This window comes from Malaclemys terrapin, chromosome 1, assembly GCF_027887155.1.
Source record: "Malaclemys terrapin pileata isolate rMalTer1 chromosome 1, rMalTer1.hap1, whole genome shotgun sequence".
Taxonomy (NCBI): Eukaryota; Metazoa; Chordata; order Testudines; family Emydidae; genus Malaclemys; species Malaclemys terrapin.
Genome location: NC_071505.1, coordinates 122,704,603 through 122,722,242, shown reverse-complemented (window position 1 = coordinate 122,722,242; position 17,640 = coordinate 122,704,603). Strand labels below are relative to the sequence as shown.

Sequence of the window (17,640 nt, the reverse complement as noted above, 5' to 3'; positions counted from 1 at the left end):
TGTCGTTGTTTGTCTCAAGCCTGTCCCGCTGCGGGAGGAGGTGGAGGAGTTTGCAGAGACGTTTGCTGTTTGAAATGTCAGCGCTGCGCCCTCATAGGAGTGGCCTACCCTAAAGGATCGCATAGCTCCAAGGTTAAATGGTCTAAGTTCCTGAGCCCCTTTGCTTCTGAAATAGTTTAGTGTGCCCACGCTATCAAGGGTTAAAGGGTTCAACTTGTCCACACCCAGCACTCCCTCCAGCGACTGCTGTGGCTGAAGATTCTAGACTAGTTCTCTCCTCTCTTCATATTGTCAGGTTACAAAGTAGCAGCCGTGTTAGTCTGTATCCGCAAAAAGAACAGGAGTACTTGTGACAGCTTAGAGACTAACAAACTTATTTCAGCATAAGCTTTCATGGACTACAGCCCACTTCATTGGATGCATAGAATGGAACATATAATAAGAAGATATATATACACATACAGAGAACATGAAAAGGTGGAAGTATGCATACCAATAGTAAGAGGCCAATCAATTGAGATGAGCTATCAGTAGCAGCAGAAGAAAAAACTTTGAAGTGATAATCAAGATGACCCATTGAAGGTGTGAGGAGAACTTAACATGGGGGGGGGGGAATTAAATTAGTGTAATGACCCAGCCAGTCCCAGTCTCTGTTTAGGCCTAAATTAATTGTGTCTAATTTGCATATTAATTCGAGTTCAGCAGTCTCTCTTTGGAGTCTGTTTTTGAAGGTTTTTTGTTGCAAAACTGACTCAATTGATTAGCCTCTTACAATTGGTATGCGAACTTCCACCTTTTCATGTTCTCTGTATGTATAAATATCTTCTGTCTGTGTGTTCCACTCTATGCATCTGAAGAAGTGGGCTGTAGCCCATGAAAGCTTATGCTGAAATAAATTTTAGTCTCTAAGGTGCCACAAGTACTCCTGTTCTTTCTTCATATTGTGTTTCAGATGGAGGAGACCTGGTGGTTTAAAAAAACGGGGAGAAATTTTATTTTAAAACCAAGTTTTAAAAAAAGTCAAAATAATAAAAATATACAAATTTTACTTTTAATAGGATTTGCTGGGTCTTTACTGATGTAAGGGAAGGGTGCCAGTCTGAGCCAAGACCAGCCAAGTACAACCTGGACTTCTGCTGGGTCTGTGTGGAAATGGTATGGGAAGTGTAGGCAGCAAGTGCACTGAGCTGTCAGTAAGGGGTGGGCAGTAGTATCATGCACCTGCACTTGGAGGATCACTTGAACTCATAGTGCAGTACCTTTACTTCAGTCTAGCCTAACACAAAAATGGTTCTAACTAAACCAGTGCAGACTGCAGAGGGTAGAAGACTTTCTTGGATCTACTGTACTTGTAATGGTACTTATAACATTTGTGAAACGTTACAAGTGCTTTTGTGTGTGCGACCTCCCTCAAAATCCAGTACCTTCCCTACACCCCCATTTATCAATTAAGGGAAGACGGAGTTGAAGACTAGCTGGCCCATCTGAAGTGGACCCTGCCTACTTCCATCTCTGTATCCTAGGAGATATAAAAAAAGAAGACCATTAGTTCACCAATAAAAGACAAATCCAATCCCTCCAATATTAAGGGCACAACACCTAAGGCTTCTGTAATAAATATTTAGGAAAGAAAAAGAAACTACCTTGCATTTCCTATCAGCAATAGGAATATCCCAGAGGATTATGAAAATCAAAACAGCAGCTCTCTTCAGCTTTCATTTTCAGTAATGACTATCAATTATTTGAATATAATTCCAGCTACATTTTCTTCTCAGGAAAAAAAATCAAACATATTAGAACAGCCCCCTTGAATATAACATATTCTGGCTGATCTCTTTGCTGTTTAGTTTGTCTGCTTACTTTAACCCCTAGGTTATGGGGTATGCAACCATGTATCTCTTAGTAGGCCTGTTTGAATTTGTAAATGTCTTTGGTACAGAACCCACCTAAAAGATTTGCCTAAACTGTTACATTAAGCTGAGTTAAGGGTTGCAGTTACAATCCATTTTTCTGTCCATCCAAGAGGAAGGAGTGGATCCAGTCAAAGTGCATCCCCATTTACTCCTTAGACATCTTAATAGCATGCTATTGGCACTTGGTGGTCAATAGTACTGAGAGCCACTCAGTGATCTCAAGCGGTATAAGCGTGGTATGGTGGTTTCTGTCCAAAACAAGACTATGCAACCCCTCCAACAGGGCTCTCTCTGTGTTGCATCTTGGCCTGAAGCCTGAGTATGAATTTTAATAAATCATGTTGTAAAGGTTCTGCAGTCATTTGGTAAACAGGCTGCTCCAATAAATAATTTACAGGAACAGTTTAAGAGCGAGGTCAGGGACGGCCCTTAGTGTAGGGTGGGGAGCTCTATGTGCGTGAGTAGCCCTTGGTGTGTTATAGCTAGTGCTTAAAAGTGGTCTGGAAAAAGTCAGCGGGGGCTGTCATAATCTGGGAGCACGACTTTGGTAAAGCAGTGCTCACAGTGCATCCCTCAGCTCTATTTCTATTTTATTTTATTGCCTAGTTGACTCCTACCCACCCCGAAGCACTGTGGTAGGAGACTGAGAGTTGGGCGGGCAGACCTGATGAGCAAGTGGTGGGACTGAGCGTAGGCAGCCCCTGTTGTGGCTATGGAGAGGTGCGGCTGGGGCGGCCCGTGACAGGGGGAGGGGACGCTCCCGGTGCGTGCGGTGGGTCTCTCCAGTGGTTACAGTGTACGTGGCGGGGGGGACTTTTTAGTTGGGCGGAACCTTTCTCTCGCATCCTGTTTCCCGGCGCGGGGAAGCCTTTTCCTACCGGCCTCAGGCGCGCGCCAGGAGCTCCATGTGGGGCCGCCAAAGCCGAGCCGTGCTGAGTCCGGTTGCCGTAGCAACGCGGGCTTCGGTGTGGGCCTGACTAGACCTCGCCTCCCTCGCGGGACCCGCGATGTGCAGCTGGGCCGCGGCGGGGCGGCGGCTGAGCGGCTGCCGAGCGCGCGCCGCGCTCCCCGGAGCCCCCGGGCGGGGGGGCAGCTCGTGGCCCGGCGGGAGCCGGGCCGTGAACCTGACCGAGCTGCTGCAGAGCTCGGTGGGGGACGAGGAGGCGGCGACGCGGCGGCGGCGGCCCCCCCAGGAGGGCACCGTGCTGCTCTTCCCCGGCCAGGGCAGCCAGTTCGTGGGGATGGGCCGGGGGCTCCTGCGCTACCCCAACGTCAGGGACATGTTCCGGGTGGCCGAGAAGGTGCTGGGCTACGACCTGCTCTCGCTCTGTCTGCATGGGCCGCAGGCCGAGCTGGACCGCACCCTGCACTGCCAGCCTGCCATCTTCCTCGCCTCCCTGGCCGCCGTCGAGAAGCTCAACCACCAGCAGCCCAGTGTGAGTGGCTGGGGGGGTGAAGGGAGCGCCTGGCGCCCAGCCCCGGCTACCCTCCTCGACTGTAACGTGCCCAGGCCCATCGCAGGGTGCGGGGTCAACGCGCTGGTGTCCAGCACAGCGCTGCGCTCCCTGGGCAGAGGTATCGACCGCCACCGTTTGCACCACCGTTGGGTGGATCAGGGCCAGATTTCCAATTAGGCACATGCCATGGGGCATCGGTGCTTAGGGTTGCCCGTTGTCTCTAATCACACAAACCCAAACACCCTTGTCCTGCGGCCCCGCCCCCCATTCACTTCATCCCCCCTCCCTCTGTCATTCGTCCTCCCGCACCCGCACTCACTTTCACCAGGCTGCAGGAATGGGTACAGGCTGCTCTGGGAGGGAGTTTGGGTGCAGGAGGGGGCTTAGGGCTGGGGCAGGGAGGTGGGGTGCAGGAGGGATGGAGGGGTTCAGGCTCCAGCCGGGCAGGGCTTACCTCAGGCAGCTCCCAGAAGTGACCAGCATGTCTGGCTCCGAGGTTCAAGGATGGTCTTACATCTCTGCATGCTTTCTCCTGCAAGTAGCCAAATGGAACCACAGCCAATGGGAGCTGCAGAGTTGGCGCTCGGTACACCAACTTTCTAATCGCACAAAACCAAACTTTCTAGCCCCACCCCTTCCCTGAGATCCCACCCCTTTACCCCTTCCCCGAGGCCCCACCCCCTGCTCACTACATTTCCCCTCCCTCGGTGGCTTGCTGTCCCCCACCTCACTCACTTTCAATGGGTTCGGGTGTGGGAAGGGGTGAGGGCTCTAATGGGGGTGCAGTCTCTGGGGTGGAGTTGGGGATGAGGAGTTTGGGGTACAGGAAGAGGCTGGGGGGCGGAGAGGGATGTGGGTTGAGGCAGGGGTTGGGGTGCAAGAGGAGGTACGGGCTCTGGACTGGAGATATAGCTCTGGGCTGATGCTGGGGATGAGGGGTGCGGGGGTGGGGCTCAGGGTTGGGATGCAGGCTTACCTCGGGTGGCTCCCTGGCAGCGGGGTTAAGGCAGGCTCCCTGCCTCTCCTGGCTCCATGCTGCACCCCGCAGGCATCGCCTCCCCCAGCTCCCGTTGGCCGCGGTTCCTGGCCAATGGGAGTGCAGAGCCAGTGCTCAAGGCGGGGGCAGCATGCGGAGCCTCCTGGTGCCCCCACCTAGGAGTCGGACCTGCTGGCCACTTCCAGGGCACAGCACAGTGCCAGGACAGGTAGGGACTAGCCTGCCTTAGCCCTTTTAGCGGCCTGGTCGGCGGTGCTGACAGGAGCCACCAGGGTCCCTTTTTTGAAAACCGGACACCTGGCAGCCCTAGGCAGCGCGCAGAGACCTGCTGGCCACCCCTGCGCCAAGGAGCCACAGTGACGTGCCAGTTGCTTATGGGAGCTGCGCGGAGCCTGGGCAAGTAGGGGGCCTGCCTTAGCCCAACTGCTCTGCTGGACTTTTAGTGGCCTATTTAAATCTCCCAGATTGGTTTCAGTAGCCTCTTGGAGATCAAGGTGATTCTGTGAGACTCCTGGCCAATCCCGGAGGGTTGGCAACCCTGCCAGTGTTCTAGGGGTGCCCTACCTCTAAAAAAACTGTGTGCAACACAAAGATCAGCTGTAGACGGGTGGGGGAGGTGCTGAAGATGCTGTGCCTAGGGGTGCCTAAGGTGTAAATCCGGCACTGACGAGGACTGACGTGAGACATTCATCCAGGTCCATCGTGTCACCATGAGCTTGCCCTGTGCGTGTAAACCTAAATCTTCCAAAGTGATACCTCATTTTAGGTGTTTCTCTTTTTGAGTGTTGTGACGAACTGGGACTGTTCTTACTGTGGTCTGTGAATGCTGACAGGGGAGTGTGGCTAGGATAGTCTGCATTGGGGGATGGGAGTCTGTCCGAAGGCGAATACCTGAGCGTGTAACATGAGAACCTAGGAAGGGGTTGGAGGCCAGGTGACACCTTGGCCCGGGAAACTGAACAAAGGGTGTGGGAGGGGTCGCTGAAGGCAGAGTTTTGGAAGCTGGGTGGTGAGATGGCTGGGAGGCAGAGATTGCTCTGACCTCCCAAGGGGGGCTGGGATGCCCTGGGACCCCAAGATGGACCTAACTGAGGGGGGCCCTGTTGTCTGTGCCTGCAAGACCTGTCTTGGACTGTATTCCTGTCATCCAAATAAACCTTCTGCTTTACTGGCTGGCTGAGAGTCATGGTGAATCGCAGGAGGCCGGGGGTGCAGGGCCCTGAGTTCCCCAATACTCCGCGACAAGTGTCCAACTCAAAACATGATGTGCCTGTTAATAGTGCTGAGTGACCTCAGCTCCAGTTGAAGTCCATGGGAACTATATGTGCTTAGCACCTTGGAAAACCAGGCCCAAGGTGTTTAAAGTTGGGTACCCAAAAATGACATGGTTGCTTCTGAAATTTTGGGCTTTGGTTTTTCTCAGGATATCGTGATGTGGTCTAATTTGTTGGTTTGTATTTGTTTTATTATTTCAGGTCATTGAGAACTGTGTTGCAGCTGCTGGGTTCAGTGTTGGAGAGTTTGCAGCCCTGGTGTTCGCTGGAGCCTTAGATTATACAGAAGGTACTTAAAGGAATATTTCTAATTTCCCTCCACCCACATACTACCCTTCCAAAACACCCCTGTATGACAACTTTTCCTTGCTGCTTCACCTCCTTTCCTTCTGAATATAAATTTCTAAATTCAGTTTCTGCTTAAACTACTTAATACAGTATATTACATTTAAATAGAAACCATTACGTATTATATACACTGAATCATAAAAGAAACATATTTTAAGCTTGATCCTGCAGTTTGTTGCATGTGGATGAAACATTTTTCCCAGCTGGAATGAAGTTGTGAGAACAGAATCAGACCCTCGATTTAAAGCTAGCTTAAATAGGTACTTTGGATATGTGGGTTGTAGCATACAGAAATTGTTTCACCTTGTGACAGACTGTTAAGACATTGACACTAAAAAAGTTTCCTAGATTTATTATTGATGAAGATTATAACTGGTTATAAATAAACTAAATTTACTATAAGCCTAGGAAACTTGTAATTTAATAAATTACAAGAGGATTATATTCTTAATATTTTTAAAGAAATTCAATTGATCACTTGTGAAAATAAATTTTGTACGTACAATGTTAAATGTTTTAGTTTTTGCCTTAAACTTGCTTTCAGCAAATTCCAAAATGCTAACCTACAGATTTTTAGAACATATGATTACTGACTCTAAACACTGTGAGAAATGTAAATTATATGTAACTATTTTGAATTAAATATTTGTGAAGCATGCACTGTTGGACTTCTGTAAAGGAAAGAGATGTACATAAGAGCGATGTACACAATTTATTTTAACGTTCTTTTTTGAAAGGTTGCGAATACTTGTCTACAATATAACATTTTAATAAACTTAACCATTTTTCTCTGAGGTTTATGTTTATTTAGAATTTTTGTTCTATCTCTAGCCTTGTATGCAGTGAAAGTGCGTGCTGAAGCTATGCAAAAGGCATCAGAAGCTGTCCCAAGTGGAATGCTATCAGTTATTGGTCAACGCGAGTCAAATTACAACTTTGCCTGCTTGGAAGCTCGTGAACACTGTAAATCATTGGGTATAGAAAATCCTGTGTGTGAAATTTCAAATTACCTGTTTCCAGATAGCAGAGTCATTGCAGGACATTTGCAGGTATTACTTCAAAATAAACATCTAAATACATTTTAATAATAGTTTACCATTCTATAGATCTGTAGGAAGGTTAACAATATTGGCACGACTTTGGCCAATGTGAACATGTCAAAACAAAGTATGTGGTTTGGGTTTCTGCTGTCCATGTCCAATCGTATGTTGTGGTCAAGTAGTATTTTTCTCTGAACTGCATGATTTAGGTCCCTGGGGGAGGATAAATTTAGTGTATGTTTTTGAAAGACTAATCAGATTATTTACTTTACACAATTCAGGACAAAGAGATATTAATCAGTGTTTTTTCTTTTTCTTACAGGCTTTGGAATTCTTGCAGGAGAATTCCCGAAAATATTATTTTAAGCGAACAAAAATGCTTCCAGTCAGTGGTGCTTTTCACACAAGACTCATGGAACCAGCAACAGAGCCTTTGGCTGAAGTTCTAAAATCAGTTGAGATTCAGAAACCATTCATCTGTGTCTATTCGAACGTTGATAGCAAAAAATATATGCACTCAAAACACATTCAACGTTTGTTAGTAAAGCAGCTTGTTTCACCTGTTAAGTGGGAACAGACTATGCATGCTATATATGAAAGAAAACAAGGAGTAGAGTTTCCTTATACATATGAAGTGGGGCCTGGGAAGCAGCTTGGAGCAATCCTCAGAAACTGCAATTTAAAGGCCTGGAAGCTCTATAAACATATTGATGTTTCAGAAGATGAGGAAGCAAAGGAAACAGTTTTGAAGGAAAATTCACATGATTCTCCCCCCCCGCTTAATTTTAAATGATTTTATTACTCCTGAAAGTTAGATACGACAACCCTGAAGACTAAAGGCCTCTCTTTATCTTATCCCCAGAGGAGCTCAGCACACGCAATTGCAATGCAAGGTTTCCTTCCCCATATTACAGCTCCAGCACGTGTCAGACTTCCCATGGAAGGACCACTTCTAAGGTTCGGCCATTCAACCTGTCATTTCTGAGAGACAGCCAACAAAGATGCCAGTTTACTATTAAATTTGGGCCCGGTCCTGGTAGCAAATCCACACATGCAGGCCCTTTCATCCATGTGGCGTCAAGTTGAAATCAGTAGGGTTCTGTCCATGTGCAAAGGTCTTTTTGCTTGGATCTAGTTGCAGAATCAGGCCTTTTAATAGTATTTTCTTCTGTTTATTAGGATCAAGAATTTATTTAGATAAACTATTGGATTATAACAGCTTTCAGTCACTACCATGTTTTGTTTTATAAAGTATCTAATCAGTGGGACAAATAACTGAAATGCTCTTTTTTTAAATTTTGTTTCTACAGGAAACGTTTTTTTCCATGAGTCAGATAAATTAGAAAATTATTATTAGAAATACAGTTTTCTTAAGGTTGTATTATTAATAAATTATTTATAAAGCTCTTCCTCCATGAATTAATGCTATCAGTGTAGTAAATTACACACAGTCCATCTGTGGAAGGAAGTGTTTTCCTTCCTCTGCTCACTGTATTTCAAGATGGTTGTAGAGGGTTTCCTTTTCTAAGTTACCAGAGGCAGACATGACCTTTCACCTTTTAGCCACTGCCACCCTTCTCAAAAGCTTTACCAGAATTCTCTACCACCAGCTAGGTGTAAATACTAGGCTTGAGTTCCCTGTCTGTGACACTTTTTTAGATAATACAGCTCAGCCAGTGAGTTAGTTATTGGGCCAAGTTGATCCTTTGAACCTCTTTTAAGGAAGCAGAAAAATGGCTACTCAATCTTTGCACCGTCTCATTGCCCCTATGCTTAGAAGAGGGGCGGTAAGGAGGAGTATTGGAAGGTTAGTGCTAGAAAATGCTCTGTTTGCTTCACCCTGCTACAGGCCTGTACTGAGGATCTTGGGTTTCTTGCCACAGCAATAGGAGAGGAATTCAGGTGCTGGAGGAGAGCTAGATCCCTCTGCAGCAACAGTAAGATGATTTTCTCATTCTACTTGTGGGTTGGAGTGTGCTAAGTTAATGAGCAAATCATACTGGTCCTCTATGCCATACTAGGTGCAGCTGGAGCCTAAACAACATTATCTGGCCTCTTCTGCAAGTTCCTTCACTTCAGGTTAAACAATCGAAGCAGCCCCACTGAAGCCTCTGCACCCATCAGTGCAACTACAGGCTTACATTGTATATGGGCTAGGCTTGCTCTGAACACTGGGGGTAAATAATGATGCCTTGGGCCCCCTTTCCACCTACTCAGCCAACTAGTGGAGGTGCCCATAGAGGTTATGTGGTAGCTGTTTGCCTCCATAGCGAAGGAGGCAGGCTCTACTTTCCCTCTAGCCCTGCATGGCATTCCACTATATGGGATGATAGTTGTACTTAAGGCATATTGGATTATGCAGTGCCACTCGCTGATCCTAGCAAGGTTCTCTAGGGAGCATTCCTAGCCAATGGTTGATGAATTAGGCCCTTAAATGAAACAGATTCTTTTCTTGTTGCTCAATGTATTAATGAATCTCCAGCTTCAAACAAGCATTCATTTAAAATAAAGAGTATTGTATCTAAGAATTAATCTTCCCCTGTGGAATCCAGTCCTCTCAAACAACAAATCTGTTTAGCAGTTTTAAATGTAATCCAAAAACATAAAAGATTATTTTGAGCTCAGATGGTGCATCTCATTCAGTCTAGCCTCATAGCCACAGGGCAATACGAATGAAGCTTATTGTTAAAGAAAAGATGTTGGTGGCTATCTTCCTCAGACGGTACCAGACTGCCCACAGAAAAAATGTAGGTTTAAAAAAAAACTCAAAGAACAAATAATTCTCTGGTTAATTATCCCTGAGGCTCTTGTGACAGAGCCTTAAGTCAGAACTAGGGGGAAGAAGAGGAGGGTAAAGAAAAGCTATTTCCATGGTACCTATTTGAGAATGTTGAAACAATCATCATCCTGGATATTCAGCCCAAACATCTAGAGGTGCTTTATTTAAAAATATGCAAAGCTCCATACAGGTGAGTATTTCTATCAAATTAAAAAAGCTGTGCAAGCCTTTGTAATTAAAGGCAGAATAGAAATGCTCCACTGAAGTCAAACAAATGGAGTGATTAAAAAGTTCTATTTGTTATTGAAGGACAAAAAGACTTGCTGCAGCTGTTGCCACCTTTGGTAACAAAGGTTAAGGACATCATCTCTTTTTGGGGGGCGGGAGGGGGGTTCCGGGAAGTGGGCAGGCAAAAGCCCGCCCACTGCTGAAGGACCCCCCATGCCTAAGGGGAGGACCTACAGGACCAGGAAACCAAATGATTCTGGGGGACAACTAATGAAACAACAGGGACAGGAGTGCGGTCAAAGGGTCAAAAAAATGGGCTTCTCTTCTTCCAAGGCAGAACTACTAAAAGCCCCTGAACAGGAAGATTTGAATCATTACTGAGATCTGAGTGCAAGGTGGTGGTATCAGCCTTTTGACTTTCTGGAGCTACATCTTGCTTTTCAAGGGCCATTTTGGCATGGGCAGATGAAGTGACTAATCTGAGTCTATCAAAATGCAAGAGTTTAAAAGCAGTTTTTCAGAAGTTCTCGTCACAACCTAGCTGAGTCCCTGTAGTAGAGGGTTACCAGGCTGTGTTAATTGGATCCAAATTTTGGGTACCACATGCATCCAAGCTGGCTGGGTCTGAGTAACATCCAGTCACAATTTCTGGCTCTGGGATTCTGAGGCCCACTTGGTGCAGGCTTCCTGTCTGAAACCCATTCTTTGGATGGGAGACTCCACTGTGCAACTGTGCTGAAATCCAAGTCCATTGCTGAGGCTTCCTAAATCACTTATGGATCCTTCCCCAGAGTCTTGACCCCCAAAGCCTCTGGTTTATAGTTTAATTCTTCAGGCCATCTGTCAACTAAGGAACACAGAGTTTGCACAGAAATTCCTTCAACACATGCATAGTTATTCATAGATACCACAGGAGAGTTACAGAGCTATGCAAAGCAATGAATGCCTGAACACACAATTCCCACCCTCACCACTTTTGAGAGGCCTTGGGGTTTTGTCAACATAGTTGGGGAAAGTCAGTGCTCCTCCACAATTTCTTGTGATGGACTGGCTCACTTGCTTAGAGAACTTGTTCCTCTTAAAAACTGTCTGAGATTTTTTCTCTTCTTCCATGAGGGATGTTCCAACTCTATTAGCTGTTAGGCATAGGATAATGAAAAGTCAATTGCTCTTCTGATAGAAACTCCATTGCCTCCCATGGTAAAATTATTCAATTGTTGAAGGCTGTAAAAGGGTAGGTGGCCTCTTAAATGAAACTGGGCTCAGTGCTCTTGTTACAGTCCAGGTGCTCATAGTTGAGCCAATTAAGAGGGTAGTGCAGCAACCCAGGAGCTATAAAAGGTCAGTTGGGCAGCAGAGCAGACTGACTGAGTCAGTTAGGAGAAGACAGCTGTTAGAAACAGAAGTGGGTCCTGGGAGAAGTTGAAGGTAAAGAGAATAGCTAAGGCGTTTGCTGGCTGGTGGCATCCAGGCTAGGTCTGGAGGTGGAAGCAGCAGCAGTGGGAGTTGCTGCCTGGCCCTAAGACAGATCAAAGAGCTTGAGAGAGCTGAGGGCAGGGAAGCAGCAGGGAAACTTACTGCTGCTATGTCTAGCACTGGAGACCTGGATGCATGGGAATAGCGAAAGGGCCAACGGGAACAAGGAATGCTTCCCTGGTAAAGATCCTCTCCCAGCATAGAAGTTTTGGGAGGTTCCCCCTAAAAAGAGCAGGGTTGTACTCTAGCTAGAAGGATTGGGGTGGCTTGCAGAGGGATAGAAGAGGATGGATAAGGAGCCTGCATATGATGGAAGACACTGAAGTATGGTGAGGATGATCTCCTGGTAGACAGACTGTGTGGGTTCCTGCTGGAAAGAGCAGGGGTTTAAGGACTGTGCACTGGGGGTTATATGGACTATGTTTTAAGAAGGTTGTTATGGACTACTTGCACTATGTGTTGTTAAACTTACTTGACTAGAGGATACGCTTGTGTGGTGTTACTGGGGCCTCACGAGGGAAACAGGTGGGGGGGGGGAGGAGGCTGCCCTGTGGTCATGTGGTTTATAATGGCCCAGTTTCAGCTCCCCAGACACAATCTCTTCCTGCTACAAAATGAAAATTCTAATCCACACTGAAGACTACAAGCATAAATGCTATTCATAAAACAAAAAGGAATGACTGTAATACATGGACATAGCCATGTCTTCTAATCTCGTTATATGCACTGGGGGAACTGTTCACTGTTGTCCTATCTCCAAACTCTGAGATTTCCAGGTTTATCAGTGGCTTTGAACATTGGTAGACAAACCTTTTGCTTTGTTGCTGGAAAACTGATATATGGGCACAATGGCTCATTGATAACCTCAAATAATGATTGTAAAATCATAGGAAAACCTGTACAGCAGAAGTGGCAGATAAGGTTCCTCTCTTTTACCAAGCAACAGAAAAAGAGCTACTCTTCAGAGCTACTAGTCTAGATTTGTGAGATAAGACTATGTAGGGAGAGATTTAGAAGGGGAGAAAAGTAAAGAGCGGACAGCACCACCAGATGTTCTGCAATTTAAAATAATTTAACCTGAGGTCTCTAGGGAAGTAGTGCTTCTAGGAGACAAGACAAAGGTTTGCACAAATATAGGAGATGGCCAGTGTATGCTACAGTTGAAACGTTACTAACAAATGCAGCATTTAAACATGCTTTTTGCTAGCACAACTTCTCTGATTGGAGGCCAGATTGGGGTTTTACCCCTCCCTCAAAAAATTGATATGGATGAAATTAAAAAAAAAAAAACCTAGAAAAATGCAGGAAAATAAATGCCATTACTTATTTTCTTCTCAGTGGTTGCACAGAAACCAATACAGTCAAATAAAGAATACTCTACAATGTACTTGATATTCTTTGTGGTCCTGAAACAGAATGGGGTTTCAAGGCACTCAGTAGATTTAGTCAGAAATCAAGACAGAGGTCTTAAATAACATTTTGTAGCAACTCTCTCCCTTCAGAAATTTTACTCTTTAGGAGACCTAAAAGCAGCGATCGAGCAGATAACTATCCAGGAATGTAATTTCAAGACCTGACCTTTCTCTTGTCACAGGAAGTGCTTCTAGTATAGGGCCCTCCCCTTTTGGATACTGAAGTTTCTGAAAGTTTAAAAAAAATTCAAACAACTTTGATTCCTGGAGGACTGCTGTGTCTACCTGTTCCTGAATAGCCTTCAACTTTACTCTGCCCCCTATATGTATTTGTATATAGTAGGGCTATCAAGCAATGAAGTGTGATGATTTTTTTTAATTGTGATGTTAATAATATACTATTTATATAAATATTTTGGATGTTTTCCACATTTGAAAATGTATTTATTTCAATTACAACACAATACAAAGTGTACAGTGCTCACTTTATATTTATTATAAATAGCTGCACTGAAAAAAAAATAGTATTTTTCAGTTCACCTAATACAAGTACTGTAGTGCAAACTCTTTATCATGAAAGTTGAATTTACAAATGTAGAATTTACAAATGTAGAATATTGTACAAAAAAATAACTGCATTCAAAAATAAAACAATGTAAAACTTTAGAGCCTACAAGTCCACTTAGTCCTACTTCAGACAAACAAGTTTGGTTACATTTACAGGAGATAATGCTGCCCACTTCTTGTTTACAATGTCACCTGAACATGAGAACAGGCGTTCTCATAGCACTGTTGTAGCTCGCGTTGCAAGATATTCACATGCCAGATGTGCTAAAGATTCATACGTCCCTTTATGCTTCAACCACCATTCCAGAGGATGAGTCCATGCTGATGATGGGTTCTACTCTATAACAATACAAAGCTGTGTGGACTGACATGTTCATTTTCATCATCTGAGTCGGATGCTACCACCAAAAGGTTGATTTTTCTTTTTTTGGTGGTTCAGCATCGGAGTGTTGCTTTTTTAAGACTTCAGAGAGCATGCTCCATACCGCCTCCCGATCAGATTTTGGAAGGCATTTCAGATTCCTAAACCTTGGAGATATCTTTAGAAATCTCACATTGGTACCTTCTTTGTGTTTTGTCAAATGTGCAGTTTAAGTGTTCTTAAAAGGAACAACATGCTGTGTCCTCATCTGAGACTATAACATGAAATATATGGCAGACTGTGGGTAAAACACAGTACAGGAGTCATACAATTCTCCCCCAAGCAGTTCAGTCACAAATTTAATTAACACTTTTTTTTTTTTTTTAAACAAGTGTCATCAGCATGGAAGCATGTCCTCTGGAATGGTGGCCAAAGCATGAAGGGGCATACAAATGTTTAGCATATCTGGCATGTAAATACCTTGAAATGCCAGCTACAAAAGTGCCATGTGAATGTCTGTTCTCACTTTCAGGTGACACTCAATAAGAAGTGTGCAGCATTATCTCCCGTAAATGTAAACAAACTTGTTTCTCTTAGCGATTGGCTGAACAAGAAGTAGGACTGAGTGGACTTGTGGACTCAAGTTTTAAATTGTTTTTTTCAGTGCAGTTATGTAACAATCTACATTTGTAAGTTGTATTCTCATGATAGAGATTGCACTACAGGACTTGTATGAGGTGAATTGAAAAATACTGTTTTTTACAGTGCAAATATTTGTAATAATATAAAGTAAGCACTGTACACTTTGTATTCTGTGTTGTAATTGAAATCAATATATTTGAAAATGTGGAAAACATCCAAATTATTTAATGAATTTCAATTGGTATTCTATTGTTTAACAGTGTGATTAAAACTGCGATTAATTTTCTAATTGCAATTTTTTTTAAATCACGTGAGTTAATTGCAACTACATCCACAGTCCTAGTATATAGTAATGTTTAGAGATTCCAGTCAAGAGTGCAAACCCATTGTTTCAAGCTCTGGGCAAATGCAGAGGAAAAGACAGTCTCCGCTCCAAAGAGCTTTCAATCTATGAAGAGAGACCAAGAAAATAAGCAGACAAAATGTAATAAAGTAATATAGGAAAAGCTTCAGTATGTAAGAGTACAATATGCAAGACTTCATCTACAAGTTTACTTTTTTCTTAAATAACATACAATTCTATATAAACTGTTACTGGTTTGTGTAAGTCTATGGACATCATGCAAGATGGGTAGAGAATGAATTCTTGCCTTATTCACTCTGCATGCATAATATGTACTTTAAGGTTGTAGAAAAATGTATAGGGATATACTGTATTAACTGGGAAATAGCCTTTAATTACGTGATCACAGACTATATTACAGAGGCAAAACTGTGCAGCCTTAACTTAAGCGTCTCCTGAATTTGGTGTCTTAGTGGTTCAACCTTAACATCCTTGTAATAGGAGAAAACTGAGTCCCCACAGTGAATAAATCTATCATAATTATATAGATATATTTGAAAAGTTTGGAAAGCAGTGTTAAAGAAATTAAATTTCTATGCAACTCTTCATTAAAATATCATACAGATTAAATGAAGAATAGATTCCAATGGTAACCCAAAAGCACAATACTTCTGAAAGGCAAAATTAATTGAAAATAGTAGGCCCACAATCTGATTACTGGAGTAAATTAAGAAGTTATTTCTGTGGTCTGAAATTGCTGTCTTTGCCCAGACCTCTCGGTACAAATTCCACTCTTGGCATGTGTAAACATTAACTGTAAAAGCAGACAAAGCCCTTCTCTGCACTTTATCATCTACTATTGTAGACTGTCAGTTCAATGTTTAGATACGAATGGCTTCAGCAAGCATTCAGTAAAATATGCAGTGGATCACTAGATGGGTAATAGATTTGCTGGAATAGGTCAAGAGGGGGGAATGTGTGTTTTCTAAAGGTTGAGCTACATGCCATACTAGGCATGTCTCTGAGATGCTAAATGTAATGTTAGAATTTTTACAATCTAACAAAGTGAGGAGTTCTACCTAGCTTTACTTGCGGGGCTCATCTCTTTTGTGATGTTTCTATGCTGTGTCTTCACCTCTAAACTAAGATCTATTACATGTGACCCGGATGTTCCTAATGAGAGGGGGAGGGAAGGACACCAGTTTCTACCTACAAATGCACTTTAAATCTAAGCAGATGTCTTTTTGGAAAATCCTAATATTTGAAAAAAGAACCCCAAATATTTTAACAGTTGATGAGGCTCCAAACTTACTTCATCCAAATGCTTTTGAAATTAGCCAGGGACAAATATGGGAAACAATAGGTGTTGTCTGTGCAGCATGATATTGAAATTGTTTTTAAAAAAATGTAATTGGAGCCAAAATAACTTGCGGAGGGGGACAGATAAATTTGTTTTACAAACCCCAATTTGGAGGATACCATGATAGCACTGCATCCAAGGGCCAGTCTCCTTACCCCTATGCAGAGATACTAGGATTGGAAATTTAATCTTTGAGCAAACTCCTTCCCTTCCTGCTTTACAAACCTAGTCTACACACTATGTATACTACTTACTCTCTTTACAATTATTCTTTTTATATTGCTGAAATTATTCAACCAGGAAGACCGTGTCAAATTGCAGGCTTAACTCATCTAATGTAGACAGTACTTAGAACACAATCAATATGGATTTTTTCATCTTCCACTGAGTATTTACTTTAAAATATTTTCTTTACGTGATCTACTGCAAAATCCTCTTACTGCAGACATGGATAGAGCAAACAGTTCCTAAACAAAATGTTCCATGTTTTTTGGTTATGGACCAAAATTTCACTGATCCCAGATCCATTTAGACAATTTACACCATTAGGATGGACTCAGACGGAGAAGAGTTGGCATGCTTAGAAATCTGATACAAATTGAATTTTCTATTCTGCACCAGCTGTGTAAACTTTCTTTAAAGACTGAGATTTTAGAATTTCAGTGAACCACAGTAACAAATGACTGATCAGAGGTTGAACAGCCACCATACCGTAAGTATGCTTCTCCTTATTCATTTCAGTAAAATTTCCTTAATAGCACCTGTGCTCTGATTGCAAAGGAGAAAACAAAAATAAACTTGCTAATCTGGATTGGTTTTCATATACATTGCACTCACAAAACAGTTGTGGCTTCCAAAAGACTAGGATATATTTGAAAAGAAATTCCCAGGAGTTGATTCTTCATAATCCCTTTACATGATTTTTTTTATTTTGGGGACCTTGGCACAGCAGGGTAAAATCCTGGCTATACTGAACTCAATTAGAGTTTTCCCAGTGAACTCTATAGAGCCCAGGATTTCACTCCAAGATCATAGGCTCTGGTCTATATAAAACTTTTAATTCCTCTCCCTGTCCTACCAGGGAATCCGTGCAGACCCACTGGGAAAAGACTATCCAAAGCATGATTGGATCTAGGATAAAGAGGCAGAGCTTCAGATAACTTAGTTGCTTACCCTTAGCCTACCTCATCTTTCTTATTTCTAATGAATTGTCATTCTACATGCTAGTTTTAGCTGACAAATTATGAGACTTAGGATATTTTGTACTGTCTTAATAATATGACTATCTTCCACTGTACAACAGTATATACTTTTCCACATTTTGAAAAGTAAAATAGATGACTCTGGAAAAATATTTCAAGCAATTTTCATTTTAATTAAAAATCTTTATGATTTTAATCTTTGCTATAAATTTTACAATGTAAATGTTAAAGGATGACCAGC

The 17,640-nt window shown here is 43.2% G+C and overlaps 1 protein-coding gene across 1 annotated transcript; it reads left to right on the top strand.

The window, feature by feature from the left end:
• Positions 1-2,785: 2,785 nt before the first annotated feature.
• Positions 2,786-8,448, top strand: MCAT (malonyl-CoA-acyl carrier protein transacylase). Its single transcript, XM_054016315.1, has 4 exons — positions 2,786-3,349; positions 5,843-5,930; positions 6,821-7,038; positions 7,352-8,448. The coding sequence occupies exons 1-4, from the start codon at positions 2,921-2,923 to the stop codon at positions 7,820-7,822; spliced, it is 1,206 nt and encodes a 401-aa protein (XP_053872290.1). The 5' UTR covers positions 2,786-2,920; the 3' UTR covers positions 7,823-8,448.
• The last annotated feature ends 9,192 nt before the right edge of the window (positions 8,449-17,640 follow it).

Excerpts from the sequence above, each read along its gene's own strand:
- MCAT (XM_054016315.1), top strand. The coding sequence starts at position 2,921 with ATGTGCAGCTGGGCCGCGGCGGGGCGGCGGCTGAGCGGCTGCCGAGCG. Across the intron at positions 3,350-5,842 it reads TCAACCACCAGCAGCCCAGT|GTCATTGAGAACTGTGTTGC; the intron begins GTGAGTGGCTGG and ends TTATTATTTCAG. Across the intron at positions 5,931-6,820 it reads AGCCTTAGATTATACAGAAG|CCTTGTATGCAGTGAAAGTG; the intron begins GTACTTAAAGGA and ends TTCTATCTCTAG.